At 38.3% G+C, this 20,174-nt stretch overlaps 1 protein-coding gene across 1 annotated transcript in view; it reads right to left on the reverse strand.

Annotated features, from left to right (window-relative positions):
• The window catches only part of LRP2 (LDL receptor related protein 2), a 176,142-nt gene that overhangs the window by 107,949 nt on the left and 48,019 nt on the right, over positions 1-20,174 (reverse strand). Inside the window, exons 8-16 of the mRNA XM_063429700.1 lie at positions 17,656-17,799; positions 16,727-16,846; positions 15,236-15,355; positions 14,110-14,279; positions 12,438-12,661; positions 9,170-9,376; positions 7,975-8,177; positions 6,161-6,301; positions 4,795-4,998 (exon numbers count right to left, since the gene is read on the reverse strand). Coding sequence (XP_063285770.1) covers positions 4,795-4,998; positions 6,161-6,301; positions 7,975-8,177; positions 9,170-9,376; positions 12,438-12,661; positions 14,110-14,279; positions 15,236-15,355; positions 16,727-16,846; positions 17,656-17,799 — 1,533 coding nt within the window. The remainder of the gene's footprint in view (positions 1-4,794; positions 4,999-6,160; positions 6,302-7,974; positions 8,178-9,169; positions 9,377-12,437; positions 12,662-14,109; positions 14,280-15,235; positions 15,356-16,726; positions 16,847-17,655; positions 17,800-20,174) is intronic.

The raw sequence follows: 20,174 nt of genomic DNA on the forward strand, positions 1-20,174 counted from the left end.
GAGAAAAGGTGTATGTAGTGAGTGAAGAAGAAAGGGGACATGCCACAGTGTTAGAGAGACCAACGTCTGCATTATCTAAACTAATTTTATTGTCAGCCAGTCCACACAGGTTTTGTTCCCATGCATCCCTCTTAAGCTTCCAAACTTAAAGGGACACTACAGTCACCAGAACAACTACAGCTTATTGTATTTGTTCTGGTAAGTAGAATCATTCCATTAAAGCTTTTTGCAGTAAACACTGTCTTTTCAGAGAAAATAACTCCACTGGCCGCTCCTTAGATGGCTGCTAGAGGTGCTTCCTGGGGCAGTACTGCCTAGTGTGCAGCTCTGCCATTCAGTGTCTCCACCCTCTGCATGCAGACACGGACAACACCCTCTGCATGCAGACCCTCTGCATGCAGACACGGAACTTTCCTCGTAGAGATGCATTGATTCAATTTATCTTCATGAGGAGATGCTGATTGGCCAGAGCTATGTTGGACTTGTGCTGGCTCTGCCCCTGATCTGCCTAGTTTACAGTCTCAGCCAATCATATGGGGAAGTATTGTAATTTGCTCAGACCGCCACTTCTGATGATGTCAGCAGACAGTCTGTTCACAGAGCCAGCAGCTGCAGACTTGAATACAAGTAATATTTTACTATATTTAGGGAGGCAAGAAGGGACCAGGGTGGTGGTTTTAACATACTAGGGTCAGAAATACATGATTGTGTTCCTGACCCTATAGTGCTCCCTTAAGCAAGAGTATGTGAAGAGTAGTTAAGGTTGCCACCTTTCTTGGAAAAAAAATACCAGCCTTAATCATTTGTATAATTAATTAGTTAAGCATGACATCACATGATGTAAATCACAAGGAATGACATCAGAGAAAATTCTGTAAAATCACCAACAAACTACTCACAGTTTGATTCTGCTGTATAGATGAATTGCTCCCAGTGTCTCCCTGTCTCCCAGTGTCTCAGTCTCGCAAATCACCCAGTGTCTCAGTGTTCTTATGTATCACAGTGTCAGTGTCCCCATGTGCCCAGTCCCCTAGTTTCCCAGTGTCTGTGTTCCCATTTCTCCCAGTGTCCCAATGTCTCAGTGTGTCCCCATGTCACTAGATACTGGGGACACAGTGAGACCCGGGGATGCAGAGATCCGGGGACACTAGAGACCCGGGGACACTAGAGACATGGGGACACAGAGACATGGGGACACTGGGAGACAGGGGGACACTGGGAGACAGGGGGACACAGAGACATTTAGGAAAACTGGGAGAAATGGGGACACTGAGACACTAGGGACTGAGACACTAGGGACACAGACACTGGGAGACATGGGGACACTAAGACACTAGGGACACAGAGACATGGGAACACAGACACTGGGAGACTAGGGGACACTGGGAGACTAGGGGCACTGGCTATGAGACAGACACTTTGGGACACTGGGAGACATGGGGACAGTTGGGACATAGATATGGGGACACTGGGACATATAGGGACACTGGGAGACATGGGGACACTAGGCACACTGAGACACTAGGAACACAGACACTGGGAGACATGGGGACACTGAAACATTTGGGGACACTAAGACACTAGGGACACAGAGACATGGGAACACAGACACTGGGAGACTAGGGGACACTGGCTGGGAGACAGACACTTGGGGACACTGGGAGACATGGGGACAGTTGTGGACATAGACATGAGGACACTGGGACATATAGGGACACATGGGGTCACTAGGCACACAGAGACATGGGACACAGACACTAGGGACACTGGATGGGAGACACTGGGAGACATGGGGACATAGTGTCTCTGTGTCCCAATGTCTCAGTGTCTCCCAATGTCCCTATGTCTTACAGCATCCCCATGTGTCTCAGCATTCCCATGTGTCCCAGTGTCCCCTAGTGTCTCAGTGTCCCCATGTTTTCCAGTGTCCCCAAGTGTCTCAGTGTTCCCAGGTCTCCCAGTGTCTATGTCCTAGTGTCTCAGTGTCCCCTAGTGTCTGTGTCCCCTAGTGTCTAAATATGTCCCCTAGTGTCTCAGTGTCCCCTAGTGTCAGTGTCCCCATGTTTTCCAGTGTCCCAAGTGTCTGTGTCCCCGTGTCCCCTAGTGTCTCAGTGTCCCCGTATGTCCCCTAGTGTCTCAGTGTCCCCGTATGTCCCCTAGTGTCTCAGTGTCCCCATATGACCCCTAGTGTCTCAGTGTCCCCTAGTGTCTCAGTGTCCCCATGTGTCCCTGCTGCCTTTCCCCCTATCCCTCACTTACCTGAGCTGTAGATCGCTGTCTGGACTCTGTGCTGTGTTGCTGCTTCCACCAAGATCAGTGAGTAGTAGAGAGAGGCAGGGAGGGATATGCTGTAACTTCCTATCCCTGCCTCTCTCCACACACAGTAACCCCTACTGGCCGGTGCTGGTATTGCAGAGTAATCTATTTATTTTCTCATTTGTATTGCTGGTATTACTGCAATACCGGCAGGGCCAGGCAGCCTCAAATACCGGCTGTGCCAGTAAAATACCAGTCAGGTGGCAAACCTAAGAGTAGTGTGGTAAAAAAAAAAAAGCCCCTATGTTAATCCGGCCCTGCCCATCCTAAAAAAAGCCATCCCTAGGCCTGTCTTCCCCTTCCAACTATCGTCCCATATCCCTGCTTCCTTTTTCCTCAAAACTTCTAGAAAGACTTGTCTTTACTCGTATGACTCACTTCCTAAATTCCAACTCCCTCCTCGATCCTCTTCAATCTGACTTTCACCCCCTCCACTCTACTGAGTTATAAATGACCTAAATCCAAAGGCCACTACTTCATACTAATTCTTCTTCACCTCTCTGCTGCCTTTGACCCTGTTGATCATGTCCTCCTTCTCCAAACTTGGTCTCTGTGACACTGTCCTCTCGTGGTTTTTCTCCTATCTCTCCCAACGTTCTCCTTTTGCAATGACACCTCCTCCACTCACCCTGCCTCGGTTGGAGTCCCCCAAGGATCGGTTCTTGGTCCTCTTCTGTTCTCTCTTTATACTGCCTCTCTTGGCAAACTCAATAATTCCTTTGGATTCTGCTACCATCTGTATGATGACCCAGTTATATCTCTCCTCCCTTGATCTTTCCCCCACGGTCTTGCAACGTCCTCACTGCTTGCCTTTATTCAATCTCTGATTGGATGTCCTCTCGCTTTCTGAAACTCAATCTCTCTAAAACTGAGCTTCTTATTTTTCCCACTCATAATGCCGATCCTCCTCCTTAGCTTTCCCTGCAAGTTGATGGGACTTGCATCAGTCCATCCTTGCAAGCTCTTTGTCTTGATGTTATCTTTGATCCTGGCCTCATTTTTGCACCACATATCCAGTATGTTGCTAAAACCTGCCGATTCCACCTTAAAAATATTGCCCACATCCGCCTCTTTCTCTCGCAAGATGCTGCCAAGGAGCTTGTTCATGCTCTGGTAATATCTCGAAGGGAATACTGTAATTCTCTCCTAGTTGGTCTCCCCAAAAGCCGAACTGCCCCACTACAATCGATAATGAATGCTGCTGCCAGGGTGATCTTTCTCACCCGTCGCTCCTTCCATACCTCGCCAGTCTGTCGATCCTTCACTGGCTTCCTGTATCCTATAGGTGTCAATTCAGAATACTAACCCTTACCTATACAGCTCTAACCAACTCTAGCCCTTCTTACATGTATTCCCTTATTCACAGATATGCCCTGTGTAATAGATATAATAGATATGCCCTGTTTAAGATGTTTTAATGTATGTAACTGTGTCCTGTTGATATCTCCCAGAGTGAGAGATGGTTGTCTGTAACCAATCCCCCTCTCCTGCCTGGGAGAAAGGAAAGTGTATTGAAAGAGTGGAGACCCCCTTGCGGGAGTCTGTGCATAAAAGCTGTGTGTACCAATAAAGGATTGTCAGTGTTGTACCTCCAGAATTCGCTCTTGTCCAGTTACTGGGGGGAAGAAAGGGTTAATCCCTGTGCCAGCTTATCGCAGCTGGTGGAGGATGCAGCGGGGAAAGTACTTGTAAGGACTGTAACTTCCTATCCAGGCATAGCAAGGAAGCGGACCCTTGGCGGAGGTACATAGCCGGGGTACAGGGAGCTCCGTCACCTGCCCATTCTTGGCTTCTCCGCTCTGCCAGTGACCTTCTCGTTTCCGCTGCTCGCACACTTACTGCTAACTTGCGCTTGCAGAACTTCTCACGGGTGGCTCCCTTCTTTTGGAATAGCTTGCCTACCCCCATCAGACTCTCCCCTAGTCTTTAATTGTTTAAGAAGTCCCTCAAAACATATCTGTTCAGAAATGCTTATGGACTCCTAGAGTAACTTATCTATACTTATCCAAATCTGTCTCTCGCTCTCCTAAAAGAGCCATACTCCACTCTCACCTCCAACTCTGCTACTTTTCCACCTTGTTTGGTTACTGTCACCCTTGCTGCCCTGTTGTGTATTTGTACCCCACCTCCTCTGACTGTAAGCTTGTTTGAGCAGGGCCCTCATCTACCTATTTTTCCTGTGTCACTGTGTAATTGTCTCATTTATTGTAACTTTACCCCTTTCATAATATTGTAAAGCGCTGCAGAATTAACTGGCGCTATATAAATACTAATAATAATAATAAAAAACATTTTTTTTTTTTTTAAAAATAGCAAAGCCTATCGCACAGAAAATTCAGTACTGAAACCCAAGAACATGGAAATTAGTCCTTTAATTTATAAACTGCTGTAAAATAGATAAATGTAGGAAAAGATGTTGATGTATAAATAAGTAAGTACATCTAAATATCAAATGAACTTCACACATTCAGCTTTTACCTGTTCCGTCTATTTTCTGCTTGTAGATCATGTCTTTGACTGTGTCTGAATAATAAATGCTGTTATCCTGAGCATCAAAATCTATTCCAACAAAATGAGAGGGGACTCCGGTAATTGGAATGATGACATCTTCCTGCGTTGAAATGTTAAATGGTATTCCGCGGATTGCCAGCCGAGAGGAGAAAAGCAGAAATTTCTGTACCACTGCAGGACACAAAGCATAGGGTTCATTCAGAGTATGGAAGGGTTAGCTGTCAACATGCACAAACAACTCCTGGTATTAAGACAACGTAGATTATTTAGCAAGAATAATTCAAAGCAAGCTGAGAAGAACCATTGCATTGGCTTCCAAGGGGAACTGCTCCACTTTGACCTACCGATTTTTTGTTTTTTTAATTTGTAACCACAAAAGTCTATTTTAGATTTTTAAGTATGTTGATTGTGATTATGATTGTGCTGCAGAATAAAAATCAAAGAACTTAAAATGGTTGGGGGAAGTGTGAAGCTGGGACTTCTTTTTTAATAGCATCACATCTAACGTATTTAACATCTACAAAATAAAACAATGTGCAGCTTTACGCTTGAGCTGCCAAGAAACTCTAAAAAGTCCTCTGCTTCCTGGGTGTTTCTACATATCTGGGCAGGACCCTCACGTACTGCGCCACTATCTCAATCATGTTTTGTTTGGATTTTGTGATTGTATCTTTTTACCTATTGTACAGCGCTGCAGAATATGTTGGCGCTATATAAATAATTGTAATTGTATGTGTTTGCCCATTGCTTCTTTCCACAGCAGCTTATTTAAGATGATGATGATCATGGTTTATCGTTTCAATTTTGAATCCTTTACTAAATCTGAAACACAGCTTTTTTTGGGGGGGGGGGGGGGGGGGAGGGGGCTAGGGTGTGTGTGTGTGTGTGTTAGTTATATGTTTATCTTGCTTTGGTATTTTATGTACCCCTCATCCATTATAATCTTTTCCCTCTATTTGTATCTTATTTCTGACTCATGCCTCCATTTATATGTCTACATTCAGCTTTGTATATTTGCTTTATCAACCCTTGGGGACCTCTAACTGAATGAGACTAGAACTTATTTTAAGACTCTTATTCTTCTATACCATCACAACTTTAACAATTTTGTTGACTCTGGTCTATGACCTGCTCAGCTCTCATACTAGAAAATGATATACTTGCTTCACATATTCTGTATTGTAGTGACTTTTAAGAATAAAATGTCACTGGGCCAAACACCAGCAGGGTATCACCTGTTTCTGTACTACGGTATTATATATAAGCCCGTTATGATACTTGCCAGAACATAGAATGTTCGACACATGAGTGAATCAAGCTAACATTTTCTTACCAACACAGCGGCGTCCATCATCATGTAAATCAAATCCCAGCTTGCACCTGCAGCGATAGCCTAGGCCATCATTGTCTGTTCGGTGACTGAGGACACAGATCTGTTGACAGCCTCCATTATTGATCCCACAGGGGTTCGTTACTAGCCAAACACACACAAAAAAAACATATTTGTTTCAATCATCCCAAAGATGTTTTCTCTATCTTGCACATAGGGTAGAAATAAATTGCAATGTTGCACCTTAGCTCAAATTTTGCAAGGAATGCTTTTAGAAAATGTACACAGCAGAACACAAAATAAATAATTGCCCTGGGCATTTAGATCACTGTATGGACAATGTTTTATACCAAATATCTTTTTTTTAACATTGTGCAGTCTTTGGAACACTAACTTTGTTGTTTTTTTAGGTTTTGTTGAAGTTTTTTTCATATTCATATATGTCACTCATTTTTCAGGTAATGTAACAATAGCAATATGTTTTGTATTGTATAGATAGTATAAATATATATTTTGGTGTTCTATGATACATATATATAGTAATTGTATTCAAACATGATGTACATAGCTGAAAAGAGACTTGCGTCCATCAAGTTCAGCCTTCCTGACATATGTTTTTGCTGTTGATCCAAAAGAAGTCAAAACACCCAGTCTGAAGCACTTCCAATTTTGCAACAAACTAGGAAAAAATTCATTTTTGACCCCAAAATAGCAGTCAGATGTCTCCTTAGTCCTTAGTCCCTGTATGTTATGTTTTTGGAAGTATTTATCCAATTTAAACATCTGTATATGGACTCTTATAAAGCGTACTGTACATTTTGTGTGCTAACAATCCTGTTTTCCTGTCTGCATCCTAAAATTAAAAACAGCAATAAACCATAACATATAAAACAAAAACATAAACTTCTTATAAATAAGAAATGAAAGAAATTAAAAAGTTATATTTTTGCAACGCAGCTAATAAACAGTATGCCCTAAAATCTATAATAACTTAGAGGATCACTCTAAGCACCATAACCACTTAATCTTACTGAAATGGCTATGGAGAATAGATCCTGTCTCTATAGTATTTTTTTTTTTATTGATTTCGTCTGGAGATAAATTCATTTTTTTTCCTGTGTGTGGGACCACCTCCCTGGGCTGTCAATCAATTTAATACTCTTTCCCCGGGCTGGTAAGATCCGTTTTGTGCCACTTTTGTCTTTGGTCTCAGCACAAATAGCAGCTTGGTGAGAATTCCAGGTTAGACCACCGTTTGGTTGTCGACAGTGTCAACACTGCCATGCTCACATCCATCTCATATTCCAATTTTATCATTCTGAATGTTGGGAGGTATTGTTATACTCAGCCATTTACAACTGAAATAACAGTGTCGGGAAAATATAGTAGATATAAATATAGTAGGACGTGCACAGCAATTGAAAGAGAAGGCACAAGAGGTTTGCAGACATTAGAGATGCTGGATTAACGATCAATATTTATTTAATTTACATCTCATAGGGCAAATGGGAATTTCTTTGATGTTACTAAGTCTTGAAATGACACTTCCATATTTTACACTGACACTAATGATATCTCGGGGAAGAAAAAGTGATAGAGAAAAATCATTGTTACAGTTTATTAAAGAGATTCCAAGTGAACGTTCTCGTGGTTCCATCATTTATAAAATTCTCAGTTGCTCACAACAAATATTCCGTGAGTAGATTAGGCACTGTTTGCAGATTTATAGCATATTCTCTGCCATTTGCAACAAACAAATGAAATTATTTATTTATAGATTATTTTTCTCACATATACAAAACTTTTAAAATACTTACCAGCTGGCTGTCTGAGAGGATGGAATACTGTAACACCGTATGGTCTTAATGAGGTTCGGAAAACGGCTGTTGTACTGTCGTCCCTAAATTTATTGGCCCTCATCACACTCAATTTGGTCCAATCAGTGAAGTACACATATTGCTCAAAGACACTTATTCCATATGGATGCGGAATAATATCACCACCATGTAATATTGTTTTCCTGATACATAAAATAAATCACATTTAAGTCCATTTAATGGTATTTTGTTTTCAATTATTTTTTTTGATGAATATGACACACATTGGACCCTTTAAATATTTAAACATCAATGACATGTTCACAAGTGTGTATTAGAATATACAATATTTCCATTATATAAGCATTCACACTTCAACAGTTCTTGTCATCTCACTTCTCAGCAAGTTTTTGGATTGTTATTTTATAATTGTATTACTGCTCCCACCTGAACATTTACATTGCCAGCTTGACAAAGATTTTGGTTTACATCTTCAACTTTTCTTATTTTCTTTCTTATACATTTCTTAAAGGAGCACTACAGGATCAGGAACACAAACATCTATTCCTGACCCTATAGGGTTAAAACCACCATCTAGCCACCCTGGTCCCCTCATGCCTCCCTAAATATAGTAAAATTATACTTGTATTCAAGTCTGCAGCTGCTTACTTTGTCCCTGTTTCCTTTAGACCTGCCTGCTGAAATCAGCAGAAGTGTTAGCCTGATCCAATCACAATGCTTCCCCATAGGATTGGCTGAGACTGACAAACAGGCAGATCAGGGGCAGAGCCAGCATGATTCAAACACAGCCCTGGCCAATCAGCATCTCCTCATAGAGATTAATTGAATCCATGAATCTCTATGAGGAAAGTCTGCATGAAGAAGGAGGAGATACTGAATGTTTGGATGCATTTTAGGCAGCTATGACCCAGGAAGGATCTCTAACAGCCATCTGAGGAGTGACCAGTGAAGTTATTACTAGGCTGTAATGTAAACCCTGCATTTTCTCTGAAAAGACAATGTTTACAGCAAAAAGCCTGAAGGTAATGATTCTACTCACCAGAACATATTCAATAAGCTGTAGTTGTTCTGGTGACTATAATGTCCCTTTAATTATAATGCACATCGCTTTTCAGTGACAAACAGAACAAAGTTTTAAAATGTTCAGTTAGCAAAGCATATTAGAAGTCAATACCTCTGTAGACCATCGTAGGTTGCACACTCAACGTAATCGTAGCGACTATCAACCCAGTACAGCCGTTTGGCCAAAATATCAAGAGTAATTCCTGCTGGCCACCCCAGTTTAGTTTTAATGACATCATGTCGATTGGTGCCATCCATGAATGCTCTTTCCAATTTGGGATCTCCGGAAACACTATCCCAGTCAGAGAAGAATAGATAACTAAAGTAACAAGGGAAATGGGTAACAAATATATATATGAGATCTAGATCAGCTTCCAAATCAAAATCAGATATAGTTAGCACTATGAAAAAAACATTATTAAGCTCTGAGTATTAACAAATAAACCGTGCAATGTGGGCGCTCGAGTATAATATAGTGAAGAACCTGAGTACACTAAGCAGCTCAACACACGTGAAGGTACCTCCAACCTTAACACAATAACATGCAAAAGAGTGGGGTGGTATAAGTAGGACAAAAGGTCACAACAAACAAGACCCAGTGGAGCGCTAATAAAAATAACTTTAACTCACCCTTGTCGTTCCGCAGGTTTGCAAGTAAAATGTTTCATTGAACCAAAAGTAGTTATTACGAAGGATCCAATTAATTCCCTCCAAAATGAAATCAATTTGAAATTGGGGAAAAAGTTTTGACCTTTCAAGGAAGAATTTAGTCGTTTCACATCCTTTGTTATGTTGTATGATAGTGTATAGGGAATTAACGTCAGCTGTACCCAGCCAGCATTCTTCCTTCCATACAATGTCTTTGAGGATTTGAAGCACAGTTATAGTGTCCTTCAAATAGCCCTCACATTTCTTTAGGATTCATAAAACATAATGTATCACTTCATTTTAAAAACACACACAACACACAATCCAAAGGTATGAAATTTATGGGTATTCAAAAAATAGTTACAGATTGGAGAGGGGACGATTTGGTGAAAAAAATGGGTAAAGCTGAGATGAAATGGATTTTTCAATTAGACACTTTATATCCAAAAGGTCTAAATTATGATTTTGAACTTTGTCATTTTTTATGAGTGATTTTGTTTTCCCCTCCATTTTCTGCTTCCCCTCCCTTTTTTTCTCTCAGTCTTTTCACATAGTTTCCACTACAAATCGATGAACAATGATGTTTGTAATTTAATTTTTGAAATATTCATTTTTTGTATAAATTTTTTTATGGTAGCAATATCACTCAATACTGATTTATGCACATATATATCCTATGCATTTGGACAATATGACAATTTGCTCCATATGAGTGATATATGCAAATGTTTATCATATTGGACTGACATCTTCAGTTCCCCTCTCCCTTTTTTTTTTTTTTAATGTTTATATTAATCATTAACGTGTTTGGGAATTATATCAGGCTTATGCTTAATCTGTTTCATTGTTTTACTATAATTATGAAGATATACTTATGGGGTTAAGATACTAGACGGATGTCTTTTTTTCCTTTTATGTCTGTATTTACACATAATACCGAGCATACAAGTGATGTAAAGATGTGCTCGAAGACATGGAGTTTGCCAATGACAAAGATGGCGATCGTGACTAAACGGAAGTGACGTTGCGGTAAGTGCGATACGTCACTTCCGCAATTACAAGCATTCGTAACAGATGAACTAGATACCCCTCGCCTTATTTGGCGAGCCGGAAGTAAGGAAAGAAAATGGCCGGAACCAATAGGACCTTGTGGCTATTAAACCATTATTTGATGGGACTTTTATTTGTATTTTATGTAAGTTTTTACAATAAATAATTTTCTTTTATACTTCATATGAGCTCCACGACCTGCATTTATTTTTTCCTGCAAACAAAGAAGAGTTATGCCCTCTTAAAGACATATAGCCTATTATACCGAGAGCCCAGTTAGGATTGGCCCTCTAAAAGGTGAGCAAGTACTTGCACTTCTTTTATTATTACAGTGGTATTAAGGATAACACACTAGGACTTTGGTCCATTGTCCTTTCTTTCCTTTTCTTTGAGGATTGCAATACAGCTATTGAAGAAGTTTGGTATTTGCTTTAAAATACCTCTACGTTCACAATTTGAGCCTATCTTCCCCAGGCTCTAAGCCATGTGAGTTTGTTACATCTACAGTCCTTCTTTCTAAGAACATTAAGTCCATATATACTACACCATTGTCTCTATTTATTTATCTTCTTTTAGATTTTCTCATATTTTATATCCCTTATTACAAGGGTGAGTTAAAGTTATTTTTAAGCTCTGAGAATACATAACATACACAAGGAATGCAGTCAGTAAGTAGGTTCTTTGTTTTGAACAAGATATTTGTGTGATGTCTCCTGAGCATGACATCCTCAGTAACTGAGGAGACAGTAGCTGATCTCCACAGTTGCCTGAAACATGATTTTGCTCATGTCTGGATACGTAGCATTATGTATAATGTATCACATGTCTTACTCCCATTCCTTTCCTTTTTCTGAATTATCACCAATACTTACGTGTATCCCACTCTCTTTTATGTATTTTGCATATCACACTATGTAACGCTCTGATCTTGGTCACCATTGGCTAACCACCTTCTCATGACCAGGTGCTACATGGCAGGATTTTTGATCCAATATCTCAGATATAAGATATGTTTTGATATTTGTCTACCCTATGTATCATATACCACAAGTGAGGTGCTGATTTTTTGTTTTGTGATGACTGTATTTTCTTCTATAAAAAGAGGGTAACTGATGCAAGCATTCAACACTTGTGCAATTCATAAATGTTAAATGTTTGCATAAAAGCAACTACAGTTAGCTGTAATGGTTATGGTGATCAGAGTACCCTGTGATAGAGCCAAATTAAGTATATAAAAGATTTTTTAATGGTTTGATAATTAGCTGTGCCCCTCTAGGCCTATCTGGTCCAGCCTCCTCTTCCTTCTTCCACATTAATGATGTCAATTGTGCCCTTGTTTGGATGGAATTCGATGATTGACGTCATCAGCTTACACTATAAGTCATTGAATTTTAGCCAAACAGGAACATAATTCATATGTCTACGCACATGGGTAATTTCAGCTTTAACTATATCAGAACCTAAAATTTGATTTGTCCATTTACTGTGGGATGGTACCAGGGGACTCATTGCATCATATCCACTACAGCATGCTCTTGTGATTATGGTTCGTAAAATAAATCTCTGTGGCACAATTTACCATCACTTTTATCATTTCTGAATACAAAAGTACTTTTTTGTATCTATTTTACTGGTTGCACAGTACTATCCTTTCTTTTAAACATTAAGATCAATGTACTCACCCAACAGTTGGATCAAGTGCAATTCCTCTTGGGCTGCCCAGATTTTCGGCTATTAGAGTTGCTCGGTTACCTCCATCCAAATCAACCATATCAATTCTATTAACACTGGTTTCGACAATGTAAAGCTTGTCATTAATCCAGTCCACAGCTAGGTTTTCTGGTGTGTCGACTGAGACATTTAAAATCTGACGAACATTTGTTCCATTTAAATTAGCAGAAAAGACCTGAGAAATAATACAATTGAGAGATAGACTTTATTTTAAGAAAAGCTATATTGACTAACAACAATAAATAAATATGTGTATATGATGTTTACAGAATTTTTTTTTTAAAAAGCAGCATACGTGATAATGAAGATACTCAAAACGTGGTTGGTTACTGGGAGCAAAATCAGAGCAATTAAGAGTAAAGTTACCCTCTCAGCATTAGATATGAGATTGGGAGACAGTATTTGAGGAATTAGTACATTAAAAAACTAACTAAAGATTAAGGGTTGTACTATTTGTTACGGAAAAAAATTATATATGGATTGACTGTTCTAACAATTGGATTAGAGTAGGATAAAGAGTTATAAACATTGGTTAAGAACATGAAAAATATCTAAATATTTAGTAATGCCTTCCTTTGGTAGAAAGTGCTCAATCTAAGACAGTAGGAATCTACAGACAAGGGCTAACTATTAGGGAGGGTTGTGGATGCATGGCATAGCCATCCAGCTGAAGTGGTAGAGGTTAACACAGTGAGGGAGTTTAAGCATGTGTGGGCTAGACATAAGGCTACCCTAGATTTAAAATAAGGCCAGGGACTAATGAGAGTATTTTTTTAAAAATTGGGCAGACTAGATGAGCAAAATGGTTTGTATCTGCCATCACATTCTATGTTTCTAACTATCAATAACTAAGGTGCTAACTAAAGTAGATTAGAGTGCTAACCTTTAAAAAAGTGGATTTTTTAATTTTAGACCAAAATAGTCACACTGGAAGCACTGGAGAATCTTTACCTTAAATTTTAAATTTACTTTAAATTCACTTTAATTTCTCCACCATTTGCACACTGGTTCCTGAACAATTTCTATTTCTCCGTTAACATAATATTAGCATGTTACAGATTATGGAAAGTTCCACAGCAATAACTGGATCAAATCTCTTCCTAACGATTTACAGGTATTATATTATTCAAAAGTGTATCACCTTTACAGTCAGATTGTATTTTTCAGTCTTGTAATACATTTTTGCTGAAACAATGGCCTAGTTCAGTCTATTTCTATCATTAGATCCACACAAAGAGAAATATGCGGAAAATAATCTGATTTGTAGCATTTAGAAAACAGGCAAGTTTTGCATTTGGTAGATCGAGTTTCCAAAAATTACTATAAAAAAAAAAAAAAAAAAAGACTGACTAATTTTGAAAGAATGTCTACTATTAAGTATTTCAATTCCATTAAGAAAGACATAAAAAGTTAAATAAGAGAGAAACGTATAATGGAATGCTTTGTTTTCGTAAATTCCATCAAACAGTAAAATGATAATGGTAGTAATTAGAATATCTCAACATTTTTCTTTAATAAAATACATAGAGCCAGAGCAATTTAGCTAAAAATAAATGAATGGAGAATTCATATCAACATGTCGTCCAAGAATTTTTTTGTGCTTAGTAGAAAATTTTAGAATACCTTATCTTGTACAGTATCTGTCCAGAAGACTCGATTACTTTTAAAGTGAAAATCAACTCCAACTGCAATTCCACGATTCTGAGATCGGACCAACGTTTCATAACTGTTTCCGTGTATGTCACCAATTAGTAGATCACGTCCGTTAGAGAAAATAATGGAGGGGGCTGCGGCTACAGACAAATTGTATTATTTTACTTTATTCTGTACACAAAACTTGAATACACAAATCTAACATTTTAAGTAACACTCTAAGGAAAGGAGGTTTGAAGGATTGCTGACGTGGCGATCTATTGTCATGCCGCCTATATATTGCCGTAGCTAAATACCTAGATAAGAAATAGTTTCACGTAATAAAAAAGAAATGCTTGTGCCACATTTTGATAGAGACTAGCTATGCAGAAATTCATTGTCTATCTGTGTTCTACCCAGTATTTTAGCCGATAGCGCAACGTCACCTTAAATTTAGAAAAAATCTTCTTTAGTTAATGATAGGATTTATTCACGAAATATAGAATTGCAATGGACAAAAAAAACAAATAGCAAAACTTAGTGTAAACAAAAGTAGCTGATTTTGAACGCAACTGTATTAATGGCTTGAAAAATTAGCCTTAGTTTTGAAATGTTGTTTTCGGTGTACCACAATTCAGTGGTTAATGAATGACCCATATATTTGCATGAATGTTACAAATTATCTTCAATATAAGCGTGTTACATTGACCAGTTATTTTATTGCGTACTTTTGCCTCTTTCTTTTCTATATATATATATATATATAGTGCGAGGGCCAAGCATTCACAACCCATCAGTTTTGTCTCCTTTTAAATAGATATTAAACGAGATGGAGATATAACCGAGGCGTCAATTTATTTATTTTTTTATTTATTTATAATAAGCTTTTCAGTCTGTTAGAAAACCTTTTCAAAGGATTTATCTACAAAACTCTGTATATAAATAATTGGAAAAGTTTTTTTCTAATAGATTACGATCATTTGAAAAGTTTAGCCAAAATAATTTAATGGCGGCACTAGCTACTCAACTAAAATGTGCATATATTCATTGTCGGTCAAAGGTTCACTCCACTCTCTGGACTTTATTTTATTTTTAAATGAAAAGATAAATGACTTACTGGCTCTGCAGTGTCTGTGATGCTCCAGAACAAATCCATGTGCACAGCTGCAATGGTAACTGCCTATGCGGTCTTCGCAATTCTGATCACAAATTCCCCAGGTTTTGCAGTCATTATAATCTAGAGATTAAAAAGGAGTCAAAAGTAACAGTCATCTTATGAAAAGGTTAAGATTCCGAAAAGTTACGTTCAATTTCTGAAAATATTGTTGGCATTGATCTAATCTGTTATATTTTATTATACATTTACTGCTTATAATCTGTTTTTGCCTCAAATGAATATCTAGCATTAATTTGGCTTTTTTGACCTATTTGATGAAACTCAATATTAAAGGACCACTCAATGAAGTGGTCTGGGTGCCAGGTCCTCCTAGTTTTAACCCTGCAGCTTTAAACATAGCATTTTCAGAGAAACTGCTGTATTTACATTGCAGGGTTAATCCAGCCTCTAGTGGCTGTCTCCTTGGCAGCCACTAGAGGCGCTTCCGCAATTCTCAATGCGAAAATCGCATTGAGCACGCTGAACGTCCATAGGCAAGCATTGAATAATGCTTTCCTATGGGCGGTTTGAATGCGTGCGCGGCTCTGATTGCGCATGCACATTCGGCTCTACTCGGGAGCTGACGTCGGCGGGGGAGGAGATGACATAAAGATAAGTGGCTAATGGGGTTTTAACCCCTTCAGCCCAGCAGGAGGGAGGCCCTGAGGGTGGGACCTAATAACCCTATAGTGCCAGGAAAACAAGTTTGTTTTCCTGGCACTATAGTGGTCCTTAAAACTCACCTTCTAAACAACTTACCATTTACAGAGTAAACCTCTAAAACGGACTGTAGCAGAAATGCTTGTTTAAATGCTTACATGGCTATTCACTAAATTGAGAACTGTTGGGAATTCTACGTGAATTCAAAGTTAGTTTCAAATTTAAGGGCAAAATTTAAGGACTGAAAAATATCTTCAAGTCAACTATGCTTCAGTTCTTAAAACTACAATGTCCCTCTTCCTCCAATCCTTCCCAGTCATGAAAGGGTTAAAACATTTATTTTGCTTACGTGATTCCAGCGCCAGATTTGGCCTGCTCCTCTTGTGACATCACGGCGATGGGGAAATCTAGCGCGCATGTGTGTCTAGCACCGCTTGCACATTAAGCCTTTCCCATAGGTAAGCTTTAAATCAATGCCTTCCTATGGAGATTTTCAAGATTCTGGACATTCTAATGCAATGCGTGGAAGACAGACACTAGAGGCTGCCTTCACCTTGCAATGTAATCACTACAATTTCTCTAAAACTGCAACGTTTTCGCTTGCAGGGTTAAGGGGACAGGAACATTGCAGTCAGACCACTTCAATGAGATTAGTTGGCCTGGGTGCTTATCATGTCCCTTTAAATTTGAATACATCCATTTTGAATTCACTTCGAATTCCTGGCAATTCTCATTTTACTGAAAAACCTTGTTTGTTAGGAAACCCCCAAATAGTTATGTATTTGTACTCACCTACACATGTTCGACTGTCATTAGTGCTGATTACATATCCTGCAGGGCAATAACAAAATCCTCCAGATGGTGAAGCATGGCAGCGATGTGGGCAGCTCAGAGCATTACAGTTACTGGTACCTAGATTACAAGATACTAACGTTAATTTTATTTCTTATTACATATCACCTCTAAGCACCTGACACAGAAATATTCAAAAATAACCATTGACTTAATTAACAAATATCAATTTACATAAATATATAGTATGATTAAATGGGTCCTTTAAGCAACAAAAGTACTACAGCTCACATTGATTGGCTGAGAGCACTGGGCTACTTCACCCCCAGCACTCTCAACCAGTCACCGACATTCATGTGTACCATTAAATATTTTATACACACATAACCTAATCAAATGAAAAAAAAAGATGCTCTTTTCAGGCAAATCATCTTTTTCTATATAAATACAAATACAAGATACTATGAAAATGTAATTACCAGTACGATATCTAATGTATTTTTTTTAATAATGAATACAGACCTATAATAAAATGTTTCTATATTTTGAGTTTTGAATAGCTGTTACTTTAATTTAGATTTGTTTTAATTATTCATTAAACTTATTTTTTATTTGTATCCAATAGTACTATTTTACCCACTTCGTTATATGTATGTAATTCTGTTTTTATTATTTTTGTTTATATATATATATATATATATATATATATATATATATATATTTTAAGAAGTTTTGGTTGCTAAAAATGCAATCATGATTAATAAAGCCGAATAAAAAGGAAAATTAGATTACATTAAACATTTGTTTTTCTATAGTAACTAACCCCATCACAGCTCCAGACTCCTAAGAAAGGAATTCATCCAGAACTAATAGCCATTGTTAAATATTTATACATGCATGTTACATAGGTACAATAGGTAAATACTCACTGCAGTTTCGCCCCGCGGTTTTATTGGTCTCATCATCCCCAAAGCGGCACTGGGCAGTGCCATCACAGACTTTCTCTATTGGAATGCACTGCCCGGAAGAAGGGCATGCCCACTCCCCAGGGGCACATTCTCTGTGATCACTTTCTGAAGGATGTGAAAAAGAAAATACTTACATAGTACTCTGTAATCCTGTTACAAACGCTCACAAAGAGTTTTAAAATGTTTACAATAAAAAAAAGTGAGCACCCCTATACAATTGAAATAGTCCCATAGCTGCTACAGAGGTACAAGAAAAAGTGGTCTATTTAATAAAACCTGCATCGAGCATAAAAACATAAATTCTGCACACCAAAGATTTACTACACAAATAAAAAGTGAAACTTAACTGAAAAAAAAATGTATAACTAATAATTTTCTTCCAAAATAGCTTAAAATATATATAAGCAAATAACAAAATAGAGCTGTCATTTGTCCGGGCTAAGATCGCAATCACATTTAAAGACACCGATAGGTTCCCAGGGTCTTGGTTTAATTAAAAGCGTATCAATTGAACTGTTAATAGCTCCAGACTGATTCCTCTTCTGCAACTGTCACTAGTCTAATACTATCCTTACCTTTTTGTGTCATTTTACCCCACTCCCTCTAGCATGTAAGCTCATTGAGCAGGGCCCTCAACCCCTCTGTTCCTGTGTGTCCAACTTGTCTGGTTACAACTACATGTCTGTTCGGCCACCCATTGTAAAGCGCTGCGGAATTTGATGGCGCTATATAAATAACATAATAATAATAATAATAATTATTTAAAACGAATAACTAAAATGATAGTTCTTCAATCATATACAGTATGCTACCATGCAGCAATCTCCATGATATCGACCCTTCCGCCTGTCTGGCTGGTTTGCCCTTGGCTAGCTTCCATCGAAGCACTATTAGCAGATCTGCCGCATTACAGTGTCTCAATCGTTCCAAAGCAGCAAGGGCCTCATTCTATCAGTATTGAGCTAGGGTGCCCCATTTGTGTCCAAATTTGTGTCTAAACGAGCATTAATCTGTGTGTAGCAGACTTCCTCAGGGCTATAGAGTGTTCTGCCTAAACCAAGTCCCACTTTATACCCGAATATAAATATAATAGATATAAATTTGGTAAATCCTTGGGGCACAGGGTTCATGCTTTTACATGTAGATTTTGTGCAGTTTTAGAACGTTTAGCCTGCTTTCTGTCGTAAAACGTTTTTGACCGATGGACGACAACGATGAGATGAATACAATCATTGTAGAAGATGTCTCAATAGATAAGAAGCCATGCCATTTTTATCCTTCTATACCTGAAGAGGCATTGGTTAGGATAAGTGCAACTTACACGTGATTCACTTGTATCCAGTTGCAGTCCTGTCTATTACATCGTGGTCCTGGCTACAAGACATTTGAGCTGCACAAGTTAGAGCGGACCTTTCAGTGCTCTCCTTTTGTGAGTTGCCTGATTCTCTTACGTATTTAAAATTTGTGCCACAGAGTTGCACTATTAACTATCCTTTTTCTCTCTTTTGTTTTTATGTACTGATTTGTACTACCCATACCTGGAAAGGTATACTAAACGGTTCCTTTTTTCATCAGTGCTCTTGTTTATTATTTTATCACCAAGTGTACTGGCTTGCTTTTGAACAAATTCTGGCTATAATTATATGCATTGTACTGTGTATGGCACAATATAGTGCACTCTCATCGTATTGTGTTGCATTTTATACATATATATATAAATATATATATTTAAGGGTATAGCGCATTTTTTTTCAAATACATTTTAATATCAGGTATTTTTGGGCTATCTCACTTTTAAAGGTGCAGCTTTCCTGTAGAATATTTTAACTTTGATATAAGTTTTACTCACCAAGTTATATATTTTATATGGCATCTTTTTCACTTGATGTTTGTATTTCAGTAAGTATAAATTAAATGTTACATGTGGAATAACTTTTTATGCATTATGATAATTATCATAATAAATTGCTTGGTTCGCAAGAAAAACAAAAACTCCCTGTTTAGCGAGCATACCCCTAAATGTTATATACAAATGTTACAGCATTCTTTTAGATAATGTTTACATAGAGGGATACTCTATTCACCAAAACAGCTTTAGCTTAATGAAGCAGTTTTGGTGTATAGATCATGCCCCTGCAGATTCGATGATCAACTCTCTGCCATTTAGGAGTGTAATCACTTCTGTTTAAGTTTAGCCTCAACTCCCCTGGCTGTGACTATATTTTCAATCAAATATTTTCTGTTCTTAATCCTGCTCTGTTCATTGGTGTATAATCATACAAAGGAGGCTGCTGCAGGTTTAAAGAACTTTCAACAGAGCATTAGATACAAATTTTAAATTAAACACACTGCGCTATAAGGGAAACTAAACATTTTTTACTCATTTATTAGCTGCATGTAGGGAGACTGTGTGAGCCCCAGCTACTGAAGACATGGCTAGGACTGCATAAACAAAGTGATTTAACTGCTGAATGGCAGAG

The sequence above is a fragment of the Pelobates fuscus genome, chromosome 8 (assembly GCF_036172605.1).
Source record: "Pelobates fuscus isolate aPelFus1 chromosome 8, aPelFus1.pri, whole genome shotgun sequence".
Classification (NCBI taxonomy): domain Eukaryota; kingdom Metazoa; phylum Chordata; class Amphibia; order Anura; family Pelobatidae; genus Pelobates; species Pelobates fuscus.